At 44.7% G+C, this 16,644-nt stretch overlaps 1 protein-coding gene across 1 annotated transcript in view; it reads right to left on the minus strand.

Moving 5' to 3' along the window:
• The window catches only part of FNDC1 (fibronectin type III domain containing 1), a 44,532-nt gene extending 31,833 nt beyond the window's left edge, over positions 1–12,699 (minus strand). Inside the window, exons 1-8 of the mRNA XM_009895539.1 lie at positions 12,642–12,699; positions 11,735–11,944; positions 9,886–9,984; positions 8,485–8,599; positions 7,598–7,785; positions 6,842–6,949; positions 3,519–3,707; positions 432–2,807 (exon numbers count right to left, since the gene is read on the minus strand). Of these exons, the coding sequence (XP_009893841.1) occupies positions 432–2,807; positions 3,519–3,707; positions 6,842–6,949; positions 7,598–7,785; positions 8,485–8,599; positions 9,886–9,984; positions 11,735–11,944; positions 12,642–12,699 (3,343 nt within the window). The remainder of the gene's footprint in view (positions 1–431; positions 2,808–3,518; positions 3,708–6,841; positions 6,950–7,597; positions 7,786–8,484; positions 8,600–9,885; positions 9,985–11,734; positions 11,945–12,641) is intronic.
• Between the last annotated feature and the right edge of the window lie 3,945 nt (positions 12,700–16,644).

Here is a 16,644-nt window from a genome sequence, read left to right on the forward strand (position 1 = left end):
ACACAGGATGCCTGGACAGCATGAGCAAACACCTTACTGTCTAGGCATGGGCAAGGTAGCACTATATAAAAGCCTTTAGTAATCCATATGATGAAGAGCAATATACCTGAGAGGCCATCACACTCTGAGTAGAAATGTGCTGTCAGTGTAGTTATTGCTCAATAAGGAACATAGCACTTTTTCCAATATAGTACATAACCCTGTCATCTCCTCTGTGGATCATGGGATCCTGCGCAGATCAGACCACAGGACCAAAGGTTACACTGATTAGGCAACATCCTCAAGAATTGGGCTCCCTGAGAACCACCAAAATAAAAAGTAATACATTATACTAAATGACTGACCCTGCATTCTGATGGAGGGCATTCATCTAACTGCTGATCTTAGGAAAAATACAATTCAGTGAGATTACTACAACAAAGACAAGATACCTTGTCTATAAGGAGGTCTAACAAATTGCCGTTGGGAAGGGCTCCGTAGCCTGGAGTTCAATAGTCGCTGTCGAGGGGATAAAGTGGAAGAAGAAACTGCTGGAGAAACAGTGTGTGTGGTGGTAGATGCAGAAGAACGTGGCCAGACAAAGGTTGGTTTAGATGGGGTATGCTTGTTAGAGGACTGAGTAATCCGTGATGCTATGGCAGAGCTTCCTGGTGATTCGGGAGAAGATATTTTTAATGTTGGAGTTTTTTCCTTCTCTTCCTCTTCAGAGCTTACTTTGTGAGGTAGAAGAGTGTCCATAGATTTCCTTTTATTGCTAGTAGTGTCATCATATGTGTTTTTGTTACCTCTAGAAACAGAAGGGGACCATTTTGCCGCCGAAGATGTGGGTTTCTCTTTCACTTCCTTCTGATCATATTCACTGTAATAATCATCCTCTTCATTAGAAACTGACTGACGAGATTTAGATGAAGAGGAGGAAGGAACTTTTCGAGGAAGTTCAGGTTTGGACATTTTTGAGGGCAACAGGCCGTACTTTTTCTCTGTTTGGGACGCTGTTCTTGTAGCGACCATTGAGCGAGTAGGTAACAAAGGACGAGCTTGTCTCGAAGAAGTGGATGACAACCTTGGATTATACTGGTTGTCTTTTGCTGTATCACTGGCAGAACTGGAGTCTGGTTGAGTAAGTTTTGGTTTGTAGGAAGCTACCTGAGAACCTGGCTGCTGTTGCTTTGATAGAGATGAACTTGAGCTTCCCTGAGAGAATGATGCAGGTAATCCCCTAGAAGAGGACACGTCTTTAGGAAACACAGAGCGGCTGCTTGCTCTGTCACTGCCTTCTGTTACATCCTCATCGTCATCTTCCTGCAATTCTTCATTACTCTGCGATGGGACATGAGAAGGGAGGCGCCGGCCCCTTGAATGCAGTAAGGAAGGACTTGTTTGTGCCCTCTGCGGAGGCTCTGAGCGGGACGTCTTCTCCAAAGGAAGACGAGAGGGGAACATCTTTTTAGGCAAAGACATACTTGGTTTTGATCGAGCAAGGGTTTCTTTTACCTCTCGACTGTCCTGGTCTTCAGACTTACGTGTAGAAAGAGAAGATTGCACAAGAGAATGCTTTTCTGCAGCAGCCGCTCGACTCTGTTGTTCTGCTGAGTCAGAGTGGGGTGACTTTTTACCATGTGTGTCTCTGAGGTGAGAATCAGAATCAACCTGAGGATTTCTTCTCTTGGAAGAGATTGCTGAAGAAGACTGCCTGGAAGAGGGTAGAGAAGGAAATAAGGGATTTGCATCTTCTGAGTCCTCCCTATAATTCTTATCAATATCCTTTCCGTCAGATTTGGCACTGCTGGAGGAGTGAGAGTGAGGTGAAGTGTGACCAGAAACAGGAGACCTTGATGAGACTGCCACCGCAGCTAATTTTGAATCCTTCCACGTGTGAGAACTGGAGCCTGAGGGCAGCCTTGTTTGCTGTGATCTAGAACTGGGCTGTCTTGCTCTGTCCTCTGCTTCTTCGCTGTCAAACTCATTATGGCTATCACGAGCATGGGAACCTGCTGATTTGGAAGAGGGTTGATGTGAATGACCTAGAGAGCCAGACCTACTGGGATGGCTTGGGACAACCTCATGAGAGATAGCAGACTTCTGGTTTGACGGCAAAGCCAGGCGATTAGGGTCTGAAGGTTTAGAAGACACTTTCACCAGCACAGGGTCTGGCTTTCCTTTCACATTACCTGCAAGATCATTATTTTTGGCAGGCAGAGGATGGGAAGAGGTTTTAGAAGGCACATTAGTGTTGCTTTGCCTCATTTGTTTTGTTTCATTATCTGTGTATTTAGGAACAGACGAGGCAGAAGAATGTTGTGCTGATGATGGTAACAGTGCTGGTGGCTCATGTTTCTCTGTGCTCGTCTGCCGTGACACTTCTGATGTGTGAGTTCGAACCGGGGTTCTCCCTGAGGCAAGGACAGGGTGGACTGGCCGATGAGGGGACAAGGGTCTAACAATTCTCCCCTGATCCTGGGCTTTTGGAGGCGTCGTTGGAGCTTCCTGGGAGGAATCATGATCGTCTGTCACTTCAGTAGATTGGAGATCAGGTTCCAGCTCAACTGTCTTTCTGGAAGGTAACTGAGATTTACTCAGGACGCCTCCTCGAGTCAATATTTTATTCTTATATTCAGAAAGAAGACTCTTTTTATCACTAACATTAGGTGAACGAACAGGTGACTGCTTAGAGGAAAGCGATGGCTGGACTTTTGAAGAAACAGAGGAAGTTTGAGAAGGAGATGAGCCAGCATTCCCAGGTTTTTTAGTCTCTGAATTATCTTGAATATTTTTTTTTTGCTGAGCAACAGAATCCTCATGAGCAGCTGGGGGGAAAAAAAAGTGTTTATTCATAACAATAGAAGCAGCACAAAAAACTCACTAAGAGAAGAAACCAGCCACGTAACAAGAACAAGACAACTTATGAGAATATGAGACAATAATTATTTCTGTATTAACCAGCCTACGTGGAATTATTGTAACTTGGGTAAAACTTAGAGCAATTTAAATCAAACATTTAAAAGCAGGGACCACAACACCATATCAGTGGAACCAAATCTTCAGCAGAGCTTAGTCACGTTGATGGCATGGTGCTGCATTATCCCATCTGAGGCTGTGGCCCACATTCTTAGTTAACTCAGCAAATCTTCTGTCCCCACAACAGCATCTTTTTGGCAAGAAGGAAATGCAAGGAGTAGTACCTGAGTAAGGCAGTCTAACTGATTTTCAAGAGTAGGAATTGTGAGGAATAGCACAACTGAAGACTCAAAGCACTGTATTCTTTGACCTTTGGATAAGAAGAGCACATAGTGCTTTCATGCAAGAAATAGAGTATGGTATGCACTTATTTAAGATGTTAAAATGTCCGTAACATGTCCTTTTATATGCTGCAGTAACAGAAACAATATTAAGGAAGTAAAATCTCATGGGTTAGATGGAGCGCTGAGGAAGTTAAGAAAAGTCAGTAAAAATGAACACAAGTGGGATCAAGGCAAGAATGGGCAGACTACACAATCGATGCATGGCACGGTGCTCACCTGCTGGGATGGCGACACTGAAGGCTTTAGACTGAGGACCTGGTCCCCTCCTGTTTGCTGCACGAATTTTGAAAATATAGCGCTCCCCGGCCTGCAGACCATCTATTATGGCTGATGTTGTAGCTCCAGAGTAGGTGATGGACTTTGCTCCAAATGGCTTGAGAGCCGGGGCGTATGAAAGAATGTATTCTGAAATGATTTGGCAGACGGTTGGAAGGAGGAAACTGAAAACAGTCCTGTTTCCAGCGGACAGACTGTATGGGTAGGATGAATTAGAACGTGCATTACTAAAATTAATACACTAGCAATGCACGCTGAGTCAACAGCTGGAGTACAAAGACATAATAGATATATATATATACACACATATATGTAGGTAAGTTGAACATCTGTTCATGTTAACAGACAAACCCAAATCACATCGATGACCTAATGACTGAGACAGAATATGTTAGCTTATACCTTTGTAAAAATACATAAGCAACAATGCCCATCAGAGTGAAGAGTCACCAACAGGATCCGGATGACAGCTGTACATTCCAGAGAAGGTACGGGGACATGAGAAAGTTACAGCACCAACTACTGTGTGGTTCAGCATGCTGCACCAGGATAGCTTTTTTGCTTCTGGAAGCCAACTAATAAAGGGAAAAAAACGAGTCCTCTGAAAAAACTAACGGCCCTAAATCAGAAATAACAGAGGAAATCTACAAAAAGAAAATGCACTGTAAGCAGAAAACATGTATGAACGTTGCCAGGAAAATATGCACTATTCTACTACTTGTGGAAATCTAGTCTGAAAGACTGTGCAAATGTTAGGTAGCGCATATCGCTAAAATCAGAATACCTGTGCTTTTATGACTGATGGACCACAAGCAGATTTTAGACTTCTCAAGAGAAACAGAAATTCTGAACTGACTGATTAGCTACCAAGTTATTTTCAATAAACAACCCAGAGAACTTTATTCCAAAACATAACTTGCTTACAATAGTGGACAACACACAATTGCGTTGCTGACTGTAGCTAGGTCCACAGCAAGTAAGAACATTAGAAATTTTCTTTCCCACAGAAATTATTTGGAAGAAGAAAAAAATGGTGTATTCACTTAGTTAGCATTTAAGACATCAGTACTAAAATCAGGTGACATTATTCAGTAGTAACAATTACTTTCTTATCTTACATTTCCAACAGAGCCTTGACACAGCTAGAATTGCACTGTACTTTAAGACCCCAATCATGCAAGAGCAGCTCTGCCAGTCCACTGTGACGAAATGCTACCAGCTCCAAAGGCCATATACTCATTCTTCAGCAGTGCTGGAGCCTGAGGGGCATACCCGTGAAAACACCAAAGCACTTACTTTAATCATGGGAACAATATTACTGCAGTCAAATATAAGTGTTTCCAGCTGAGTCTTTGCTGAGAGGGATTTTAGCTGTAATCTACAGGCCATTGGGTAAAATTCATGCCTGGATGACTGAGGTTCTTATTCAGAAAATATACTTCTATCAGGAGACAACAGCACTGCATATTGCCAAATGTTAGCAATAGCGCATCTGTCCAACAAAACCAAAATTGGACACACTATGCTTAAATATAGCTGGGGCCAAACACCTCTGCAGAGAGAGAAACACAAGGTCTTGCTGCCACGTACGAAACTCACCCTGCTCCCACCTTTCAGTTTGGGATTACTGTGGTACCTGTGCTCTGTATTAGCTTTCTGCTTCGAGAGAAATTTCACCCACATAGAAATAATTGTAGGCACAAAGAGAAGTCTTCCCATTACACTCCCAAGGAGTGTAGGTAAGATCTCAGCCATGTGCAGTCTTCCTTTTCTCTTCAGTCCTCTGCAAGAGGCACGGGTATTGGACCAAACCAGCACTTTGAAAATAAATTCCAAGGGCTGCCAGTTTTCTCCCTCTACACCAGGAAATACTGTACTACTTGAGGAATCACAGTGCCAGGAAACCTCCAGAACATAGTAACACATTTAAAACAGGAAACTAAATTTTTTTTTTTTTAAAATGAGACTATATGCATTGCATTAAGAAATAAGAGATGCAGAGGTCATCAAAATCAAGGAAAAAATCATCAATATTTTATATGCAAATGTAAAAATGTGGTACAAATACATAAAATGACAGGGTTGAAAAACAAAAGGATGAAAAGAGAAAAAATTCCTGACTACCACGTGCTAGCAAACAGCTATAGAGTGATAATTCAGTGGTTTCATTTAGCCAGTATAACTGTCATTTGTGTTATTTATTTAGTTTAAAAATAAGACCTTTCCTGTAATACTTCGTATTCAAGGAAAACAATGATCTATTAGACACATATAAGCATTCAGCCCTTGAATATCAGGTATCATTAAAATGATTGCCTTGGATGAAACATCTCAAGATCAGCAGACAAAAACAGACAGAGGTATACAGACGGCTCAAAATTAGGAGCAGATTTGAATTTTCAGATAGCGTCCCTGCGTGACCTTACTTTAAGAAATAATAATTCTTGGACACAATTGCATTTCCATTGAAGCAATTGGCAAGACTCCTACTGACTTCAAAGAGGAAGGAATTCCACCACTGCCCTGGAGAACACATATAAAGTAGGTCTCGTATACAGACACGGTAGACTTCCCTCCAGGCTAAAGGTTTTTTAAATCCTGAGATGCTACAGTGCTGATAAGGCACCTTCAGAAACTTGTGTAACTTGAGAACACAATCCCATCAACCACTGGAGAATGGGAGCAGCCAAAATATCAGCCTGTTCATTTTCAGAAGGAGAAAGAAAAAAAAAAAATCCCAGAAAGCTTTTTCCTAAAATCCTGTGCAAGTAAATAGCCACTGGCAAATTAGCTTTATGACCATGTACGATAATGCCATAGTACACAAGGCTATTTGTGCCTGCTTCTTAAGCCGAGGCTTTCCTTCACGATAAACTAGAGATAAAACACAACATAAATCCACTCACTTTCTTTGCAACTACACAACTTTTCCTTCTTTGCCTAACTGTTACAAATCCTTTGGGATTTGGGAAACTTCCTTCTTGAGCTCCGTTTCGACCTGCTTATTGACGGAAGAAGACATATGTGTGTATGCACGATACCCCGGGAAGCTCTGTGACATCCCAGGCACACAGTGGTGATGGCTTCCCAGAGGCGGTGGGGAGATGCTGGGCTGGAAACAAGAAAATTTTGCTCGGGTATAAGCCATTAACTAATGAAAAAATCCTGGCATAGTCAGCGGTTCCAGCTTGCTACGGAGCGGCAGTCTGGCTTCGAGAAGACCAGCTCCTTGAGGGAGTTAAAACCCGACAGGGATGACTTACCTTTGACTTTTCCTTCACTCTCCGGAAGAGCATCCCAGGATGCTGCTACAGAGGTTGGTTTGCCCTTTAATGGCCAAACATCCAAATTTTCAGGCGCGCTGGCAGGAGCTGTGAAACAGCCATATGCAGAAGAGGCAAGTAAGAAAAGTTGACCTACACAGCATACACCTTCTGCTCCTTCTCATAGCAGAAATCCCAATATGGCCATTTCAAAGATAAATGTGAAGAGCACACATGGCTCAGGTCTACGTGTGCCTGTATTATATCTCTGTATCAGACTCCTGTCATGAAATTTTATTCCATGCTTTTAGGCAGGCTGCCTGCATGAGACTGCTGCTGTGGCTTAGCTGGAATGATGTGGTAATTCAGTTGTTACGGACCACTTCCCTGTACCAAAGGGGCCCCATGGCTTCTCTGTGGTGGAGGCAGGGTTTAAATCTGCTGCACACCGAGAGGGACAGGCTGCTCCTCCCAAAGGAAGGGGCAAATCCAGCTGCAGGGGTCCAAGCTGCTGACCGGTCCCCCCAAAAAAACCAAACCATCTCTCTCTGTTCTTGTCCTGCTGCAAGAGCAGCCCCGATGTGCTCTCCAGGGCACTGCTGCAGGGACGCAGGCAGCAGGACGGAGGGTTTCCCCAGGTTCTCAACCCTCTGCTGCCCCAGGCAAGCACTTATTCTGGCTTTCCCTCAAGTCAGCCATATTTCACAGCTTAAACCCTAAAACTTGCATCACCCCAAGGACCTTTTTAATACATGCCTGCCTCTGGAGTCCGTTGGTAAACAGACACGCTCCATTTGCCTTCCTTTTCTCCCTCCAAGATTTGGACGGCAAACTCGTACATGGTGTCCGGCAGCAGATTCTCCACTAGCGCCCGCCGGTTGGACACCTGCTTGTAATCCCACCTTGCCGACTCCCCCTTTTCCCGATAGCGAACACTGTACTGCCTGGGACCAGAAACGCACGAAAATAAAAATTCACATGATAACCGCTTTCACAAGGAAACTGAGAACACCTAATACGACCACTTCTCCTGCTGTGCCCCTCAGGGTGTTTCAGCACTGGGTTGCACAGCCCTTTGCTGTTCCCAGGCTGAGCAACACAGCCCAGTGCTTTCATGCTTTTGGCATATTCCAACCCATTTCTCTGGTTTTTTTGGTCTCCCACTGCTGTGGTATGCTGCTGCGAGCCAAGCTCTCCTGCTCACGGGAGACCCTGACCTGCTTAGCCTCAGCTGCACAAGGTTTCTGGAAGGTCAGTGGATGCAGGCGGCATTGATGGGCATCTTTCATGTTGCAGAGTGATGCTTCACCCGTGGCATGGTCATCTCAAAGCAAAAATATCCCAGACTGGTGCTGACAACATTTCAGAAACACCTATAGATCTCTAAATACTAGAGATCAGGGCACAGGGAGGCAAGGAGGGTACATGACCCCACATCCACCCACATCAGGTTTCTAACAGCTTCTCTGAAGCATCCTCTACCAGCCACTCTCATAGGTAGGGATGTACAAATTCCTATACCCTAAGCTAAATTATTCTCATAACCAACTGTAATTAAATAAATGCAAAAGCAATCAGCAGTGTGCCTTGCCAGCAGTTCACCTACAGTATGCATTCAGAAAAGAAAACACAGGGCTAACTACCTATTTGCTGCAACCTTCTGTTTTTCATACAGTGGGTCTGTCCAAGCAACAAGCACAGACTGAGAGGACATAACTCGAACAGTTATGTCTTGTGCCACCTCCACCTCTTCCTCCTCTGAAATGGCAAAACAAAATAGCATATCAATAACAACATTGGAGTTGTCATAAAAAACAGTTACTGTCTTCAACTGACATTATAATACGCACACAGCAGAGATGAATAACCAATACAGTGGTAGTGGAAAACTAAGTATTGATTACTGATGGTACCCCATGGAAACATGTAAAGATTTATTACTCTTCCTATTAGTGTCACAGCGACCATTCCCAAGCCTCCCAGAGGCACAGAATGCACAAGGTGCAACTTTCCAGCCCGAGATTTACAGAAGAATAACATTGGAAAAATATTGATGTCTCAGCAAAGGAAAAGGGCCAGTAAACTGGAGTACAATTTCATTCTCTAGGGATTCCTGTACGACTGAACTCCAGGGAAAGATTGCCCTTCTCTTCAGTGGGTGGCATGCTGCCCTGGAACACAGCACTGCTCTCAGAGGAGGCAGGCAGCAGGGAGGCACATCTCACTTCTTCCAATCGAGCTTTTAATGCAGAGAGTTCCAAGCCAAACAGCTACAACACAGAAGTGGCTGAGAGGACCCATCTACTACTCACAAGTGGTTTAGGGGACCTATTCACAAAGTTTTGCAGTGGAAGAACCTGAAGAGAGAAAGCGAGCATGAGAATTGGATGGTATTACATCCCCAGAAAAGGTGTGAGGAGGGATTTCAATACACCACGGTTCCCAGTTCTGATGAAGGTGTTCTCCATCACCATCAAAACATCTGAAACACTCTGCCACCCCCATGGCATTCTCATCGCAGTGCAAGGGGGTGAGAAAGCGGCACTGGCATGGAGATGCCTCAGAATCTTGCTCTTTCTTTTTAACCTTGGCAGCAGTATGTAAGGCCTTCTTTTCAAAAGAAAGTGAAAACGTTTGCTGACCAGATTTAGACTTCTAGAAATCAGCCCTTCAGAAAAGGGTACGGAGATCTGACAGGAAGGCATACTGTTGTGGAGATCCTGGCTTTGATTTAATCAAGTCTTTTCATGGGGATATTGCAGTGCATAATGTTTGCCAATAGCTAAGGAGGAGATGTTAAAAAAAAAAAAACAAAGCAAAAAACTCAACAACAGAAATCCAACCAACAATGTTGCAAAGTCGTATCATTTTATTAATACTGCCTGACTTAGAGAAGCAATCGGAGACATCCATCAAGCTCTTTAACACACAGAGAAAAACCTAGCAGCTCCAGCACCAAAAGACTTGCAGTCTAAAAATCACAAAGCTATCTCATTGTGTTCAAATGTCTCCAAGAATTGTCAGCAGATGTGAAAGAAACATACCTGTGACTTTCCTTTTAGTTAAAGATGACCTATAGACAGGTTGGCTCCGGCCTTGGGAGCTTCTTGACGGCATTGAAACCACGTGAACTGACTCAGAGGCTGTACATGTGGGGAAAAAACAGAGGCTTTCCTGTAATCTTTTCCATTGCAAAAAGAATTGTTCAGTCTTTTCAGGCAGAACTCTGTATTATTCTTTTCCGAGATACAAAAGGTCAAACTTCCTTGAAAGGTAATTTATTTAGATTCATACCATTTACGTAAGAGGTTTCGATATGCATGCAGTAAGAACAGTAAAGTTGGTATTTTAGAAGTAGAAAAACAATTAACATGAAAAGACCATTACAAGAGACCTATACTCTAGCCTTGAGTTCTTCTGATAATTTGATTATTTAAAAAGCATTTTTTTCTGTTTTTCTTTAAAAAAAACGTAGTACAAAAGTAATGAAAACAAGAAGTAGATGCTGAAAACCACGTTACACAGTATTTCTCATTGAGACTAAGTTTGTTACTGAACTCCCACTAAGTCCACATACTGCCTGGACAAGCTCTCAGCCTGCAGAGCAGTGGTACATGCTGAGCATCAAACAAATGGGGAAGCGTCCTCCGCACGTCCATGTCTCAACCCTGCCACCTTGGCACAGATGCCAGAGTGGCCCCTTCGTGAGCGGTGCAAAGAAAGATAAAAAAGGGAAGGGATACTAGAGAAGGGTTGAGACACAAGTAAGAGACTCCTGTTAGGAAAAGGCAGAGTAACTGCTAAAGTTGACTGAGGAATTCTCTCTCTTTGGACAAATGGAGATAAAGATGTGCATTTAATACAAAACCCAGAAAGCAGAAGGGGAAATAGACATTTACACTGCAAAGCCAGGAATTCTGGCAGCCACGTGTGATTTTGGAATCATCACCCGCTTTGTAACCAAAGACCAGACCATCTGTGGGATGGGGTTCCAGCCTATAGGAGAGATTTTGAGAGGAAGAAGCCTGACCTGGAGCAAACACACCCAAACAGCAAAAAGCAGCTGAAGCTTGCAGGAAAAGGATCAAAGCAAGGCTCCTGAGTGCAGACCTCGCGCCCACTCAGGCGAGAGGAGCTCGGGCAGCAGCACAGGGACAGGTCAGCCACGACACAGGCAAGTGACACAAAAAGCGCAAAGGGGAACACTCAGCCTCTGGGGCAAGAAAACTGTTGCTGCTGTTTGATGGGAAATCCTTTAAATCAAGGGCAGATGATCTAGGGCATGAGTACAAACTATCACAGCATGGCAGGACAGAGAGCACGGAAGAGGCCAACCTGACTGTCTCAGGAGCCCTTAGTGACCAGGACCTCATGAAGGAACTGGAGAGAACACGGGCACACGAGTATAACTAGTACAGAGCCCATGAAACAGTTTTAATGGTAAGCGTGCACACATTTAATTAAAGCATTAACTTTTTCTCCACTGGCCTGAAATAATGTAGGGCCACAAAGTGTAAGGAGAGGACAAGACAAGGAACAATGGATATGACAAGGAACAATGGATATCACAAGGAACAATGGATATGACAAGGAACAATGCAGCCCCACCGCATGCAAGGAGAACCTGAGCTAAGCCTCTCCTCCCCAGCCATTCCTCCTGCTATTAATATGAGTAACTTGCACATGGTGTCTCTTCAACGCAGCATCAAGGTCTGCTGCACTTTCTACCCTGGTCATCGTATTTTTCTATTAAGAACACTTTACAGAATGCAATTGTAGCGAGCATTTCAATTTAAAGGAAGAAGTCATTTTGATCTGTGATCACCTAGCAGCCACAGGGGATTAGCGAAGTGTGCTAGCTCAGCTAGATGCTGTCAGGGAAATCCAACTCACCTAGTTTTCTTGCTTCCTGGTTTTGTCGCTCTTGCAGCAGCGGAGCATAGCTCATCCTTCGGCTGCTCTCTCCATACCCACGGAGGGAACCTTGGGATCTGCTGCGTGGACCCCTGAAGCCTGCTCCATAAGGTGGCTTCCATCGAAAAGATAACTTGCCATCTGGTGACTGGGCACGCACTCTCAGAGGTCTGTTTGGCATGTCCTTCTCTTCAAAAAATAAGCAAACACACACACAAAATCCGTCACAGTTATTATGAAGCATGTGATGGATAGCAGCCCACATATGTCTGTTGCTAGCACACACATTAAATTACATTAGAATAAAGGACATAATTTTATAGTTTTTTAATTTTGCTGTAAAACCCAACTGCAGTAGCAACAAGTTTTCCAAGAAGGATGTACAATACTCAATAGCATCTTTTCCCAGGCTCTTCAGACAGACTGGTGCAAGACACTGAAAGTGAAAACATATCATCATACAAGGACTCCTGCCAGAAACAGGGGATGCCTTGTAGCTTTCCTGTTCAGTTTTTTCCTTTTTTAAAAAAATCCCCTTTCCTTAGTTCGGGCACACCAGTACACTATTTTTTTGGCAAGTGCTAAAGGTCAGCGTAAAGCACAAAACTGTTTCACTATTTTTAAATTTTCTTTTAGAAAGTAATCCACATTAAAAGCAGGTTCTCTTCTTCTAAACCCATCACTAATGGTTCTGCTCTCTGACAGCCTCGTATTTAACAGGCCTGTTCTGCACATGCTTCAACTTTTGACTTCCCAAACTCCCATTTTATGATCCCTTGAGCATCCACCACTGTAACAGGTACCGTATGTGAGTCAGTCGTTTATTTTTATACTTGCTGGCAAGTTAGCAGCACTCTTTAAGAAGTGACACTGATGCACAGATTACTCAGGCAACCAGCCTGGTTGCTCTGGACAGCATCTCCAGTTTTCGTGGCATTCTCCATTGCGTATGACCTGCACTGTGCTACCGTGCAGGCTGCAAGCAGAGCAGACAGCAGGAAGAAAGGCACTGGCAGCACCAGCCAGGACTGAGATCTCCCACACTTGCAGTGATTTTTTGCCTCTTATTCTTTCACATTTCGGACTCAAAGCAGATCTCCCCCAATCTCTTCTAGCAATGCCACTCCACCAAGCACAAGGTTGTGTGAACCTACCAGCACTGAGGTTACACGTTGTATTCGAACCCTCTCACTTGCTGGCTGAGCCAGTCATTGCAACCACAGCAATCTCAAGAGAACAAGAGGCTGGGACAGCAACAGCTGCCAGAGGCATGGACAGGCAACAAAAGACAATGCACCAAAGTACCCCCTGTCAGAGCAATAGTGAGATCCTCTTTCCAGCACCTGTTCAAGAGTTCATATTTATTCAGGACAGCACTTAAAATATGTTACTTCAAGTATGTATTGATGTCTGCATGTTCCTATATACACCAAAAGCAGTCCTTTTCCACTATTTCTGCTCAGTGACACCTTCTATAACCGAACTGCTCACTGGTCTCGATTTGCTGGCAAGGTTGCATTTTCCTACACACTCCCAACAAACGTTCTTCTATCAAATTACCCTTTGGAAGGGATCATAGTAACTCTCAAATCTGTTTGCAGAGCTTCTCTTGAAACCCCTGCGAGAAATGCAAGGTTTTGGTGCTGATGAGGCATATAACATATGCAGAGAACAGCACGCTCCCAGAGAACTCAGCTTTTCTACTGGAACACTGGGCAGCAGCTCAGCATGGTAAACCTTGCCTTTTTACTTTGCCTACAGAGAGACGGATCATCAGTTTAAACACGTGGACTTCAGCAGCCTCTCTCTTCTAGCTGCTCCTCACCACCCTAACAAAATGAAGCAGCTATAAACCCAGATTAATCAGCCAATTAGGCTGATTTTACAGGCACTTTGTGTTGCCAGAGCAGTGTATACTAGCTGGATCACAGCAGTGCATCTCGTCATAAGTGTTTAACAAACAAGAAATGCTTTTTGCTATACAATAGATAAGGTTGCTTTGATGAGGCTCCCTGACCACTTTTCAAGGAATGTTCTCAGTCATGCACTCTTAAAAAAAACCCTGCTCCCACACAATTTCTTTTTCTTGCTCTCCTGAGCAGTTGCTCAACAGATTCCACTGTTAGTCAGTGACCATGTAGGCACACAGCCTTCATTCACAGCACCACCATGGAGAACTGAAAGAGGGCAAAATTCAAGTTGGATCCCTGGAGGTCTCTTCTTATCCTCCTGCTCAAAGACAAACTATCTCCAACACTGCGTGGGGCCAGCCCTGGTCTTCCTCAGCTCAGTCTTCAAAACCTCCCAGGATGGAGACGGCACAGCCTCCCGGTGGACCTGTTCCAGTGCTGCACCAGCTGCCTAGGGTGAAAGCTTTTCCTAATGTCCAACCCAAACAGCAACTTGTGGCTGCTGCCCAGCACTAGATGTGGCCTGCCACCACCATGAAGTGGCTTCCTTGCTGCCCTCAATCAAGTAGCAGGTGGCTGCTGTGGGATGTCCCCCTACCCTCCTCTTTGCCAGACTGGACCAGCCCTGCTCCCACAGCCTGCCTTTGTAGCCCACGTGCCATAGGCATCCACCACCTTACCAGATCTCAACATCTCTCCTGAGCAGCCCAGCCCTGGTCAGAGGGGAGTAATAACTCCCTTCAACCAGCCACGCTCCCCCGGGCACCTGTGGATTGCCCAGCTGTGGTGCGAGCACACCTTTCGGGTTTCCTCTCAGTGGCCCTGTGTGTCACTGAGCGCCAAGATCCCACTGGCCCAGGACGGCCAGGAAGGATGCTGCATCCCATCAGCTCTGCTCCCCCAGTCAAAGCCGCAGCTTCCAACTCGAATTAAAATAGAGGGTTGTAAGTGACCAAGGATACAAAAGGGATGAGCCCAGCCAGAGAGCCATACGGAAAGTACTCTATTTAACACAAATGTGGCTCAGGCAAAGAGAAGTTTATCAACCCTAATGCTGAATGCAGGGGATCAGCTGAGATTTTGAAACCAGGGCTTTCTAAGGCTTCAATTACTTTCCTCATGGTAGCACCACACTTTACTGCCTGTTGTTCCCATTTCACTATTTAGCTCCAGTTTCTATTTATCCTTGACACAGTTTGGCCGTCATGAATCTGAAGACATCCAGGATGGTGTTGTCAGAGAACAGTTTAAATGGCTTTGCTGGTAAATGCCGATCCATCAAAACCAGTATTTTTGTGTGGAATATGTGCCAGGCTTGACAAGAAAGGCATTTCTCATTAAAAACAAAGAGCAGCAGAAGGAACTTGGCACAGCTCAGGAGCCACCAGCGATAAGGCTGAAGGCCCTGACCTCAACCACAAATAGGAAGAAGGGGAATCTGGGCTCACGGCACCTTGTACAAGTGCCTGTAGGGCTGCTGCCCCTCAGGTTCAGGCTCAGGCACACTGTAGGGCCAGCGTTCCTCCCCGATCAGGACATTTCTCACTCTTTAAGCCCCCCACAGGACAGCAAGTCACTGCCTCCTGCTGTCACAGCCCCTGCACCTGAGCCCCCTCCTGCCCTGGTCTCCTCCTCTCAACTTGGCTCTGGGAAATAGCTTGGATTTCCACAGAGAGCATAACACCAGGACTGCGGACTCTGAGATTAGGACACAGCCGCACTGTGTCCTAAGGACCAAAGTTTGGTCCTGCTGGCCAGGTTTATTCATCTTAAAAAAAAACAACCAACCCAACCCAAACCAAACCAAACCCAAAAACCAACCAGAACAAAAACATTGTCCTAAACAAGCTACACTTGTCACAACAGGCAAGAGGAGGAAGAAATGAATCCAGTGCATCATTTAAGCCATTCAGTTCCCAAAGTAGCCTCTTCCTGTGAGGACACTGAACTTCCCAGGAGTAATAATCTGGAACAGCTCACAGCTAATGAAAAAGGAATTAGACGATGCTGTCACCACAGGTCAAGTACTATAAAGACACATCCCATGACCTTCCTGCATCACTAGGATCCCATTCACTGCATGTATGAGTGCTGGATGTGAACCTGGAGATGGCAAGATCTGAACCTGCTCAAGAGACTACACAGTGGATTTTTTTGCCATGCTGGGCTAAAGAAAGCAAAACCTTTTGAGAAACCAAAGCATCATTTCAATCATAGACCAAGGCAGACAAGAATAGGTCCAAGAAAAGGGACATGGAAAGAAGGAGTTGAAACAGGAGAGATAAAAGTCAGTGAAATAACTAGTATCATAATATCAAAAGTGACACAGAAATAGGAACACACATGGAAACTTGATGCAGACAAGGAAGAAATGTAGTGTTGAAACTAAGAAAGGGGTAAGAGTGAAGTAGCATGAGTGGAAATGAGGGAAGGACTAGACAGAGCTGTAGCCACTGGATGCTGGGCTTAACCACCTCAACAGGACATTGCACAAATACTCCAGCCTCCTCCAAACAGATCAATGTGACAATAAAAATTGCCTCACTTAAGCACAAATATCTACCAAGTATACAAGTACACCAATCTCGGCAACAGCAGTACAGAGATCTGTAAATAAAACATCATCCTCCCCGAGGAAGAAAAGACACATTGGATTATATCTGGGAGTTTGCACTCCCAGTGATGCCAGAAGTGGTAGATTTACCAACAGGAGGACCAAGCACAAACAGAAATCCCAATATCTTGCTCACTACCTGGCATAACACATCCCCATGTCACAGGATGGATACATCACACTGCTACTCACTCCCAGCATCAATACCACAGCTCCATCCAGGCCAGGTGAAGTCCAACTCAGATAAACAGGTATCCAGAAACGGCCCAGGACATCAGTCACTTCTGGGGCTCCTGAGTAGTGGGGAAGATTTCCACCACTTCTGTGGGCTGCAGCCTGCTCCTGCCAGGCATCTTTCCCTACCT

This window comes from Charadrius vociferus, unplaced genomic scaffold (assembly GCF_000708025.1).
Source record: "Charadrius vociferus isolate BGI_N301 unplaced genomic scaffold, ASM70802v2 scaffold142, whole genome shotgun sequence".
Taxonomy (NCBI): domain Eukaryota; kingdom Metazoa; phylum Chordata; class Aves; order Charadriiformes; family Charadriidae; genus Charadrius; species Charadrius vociferus.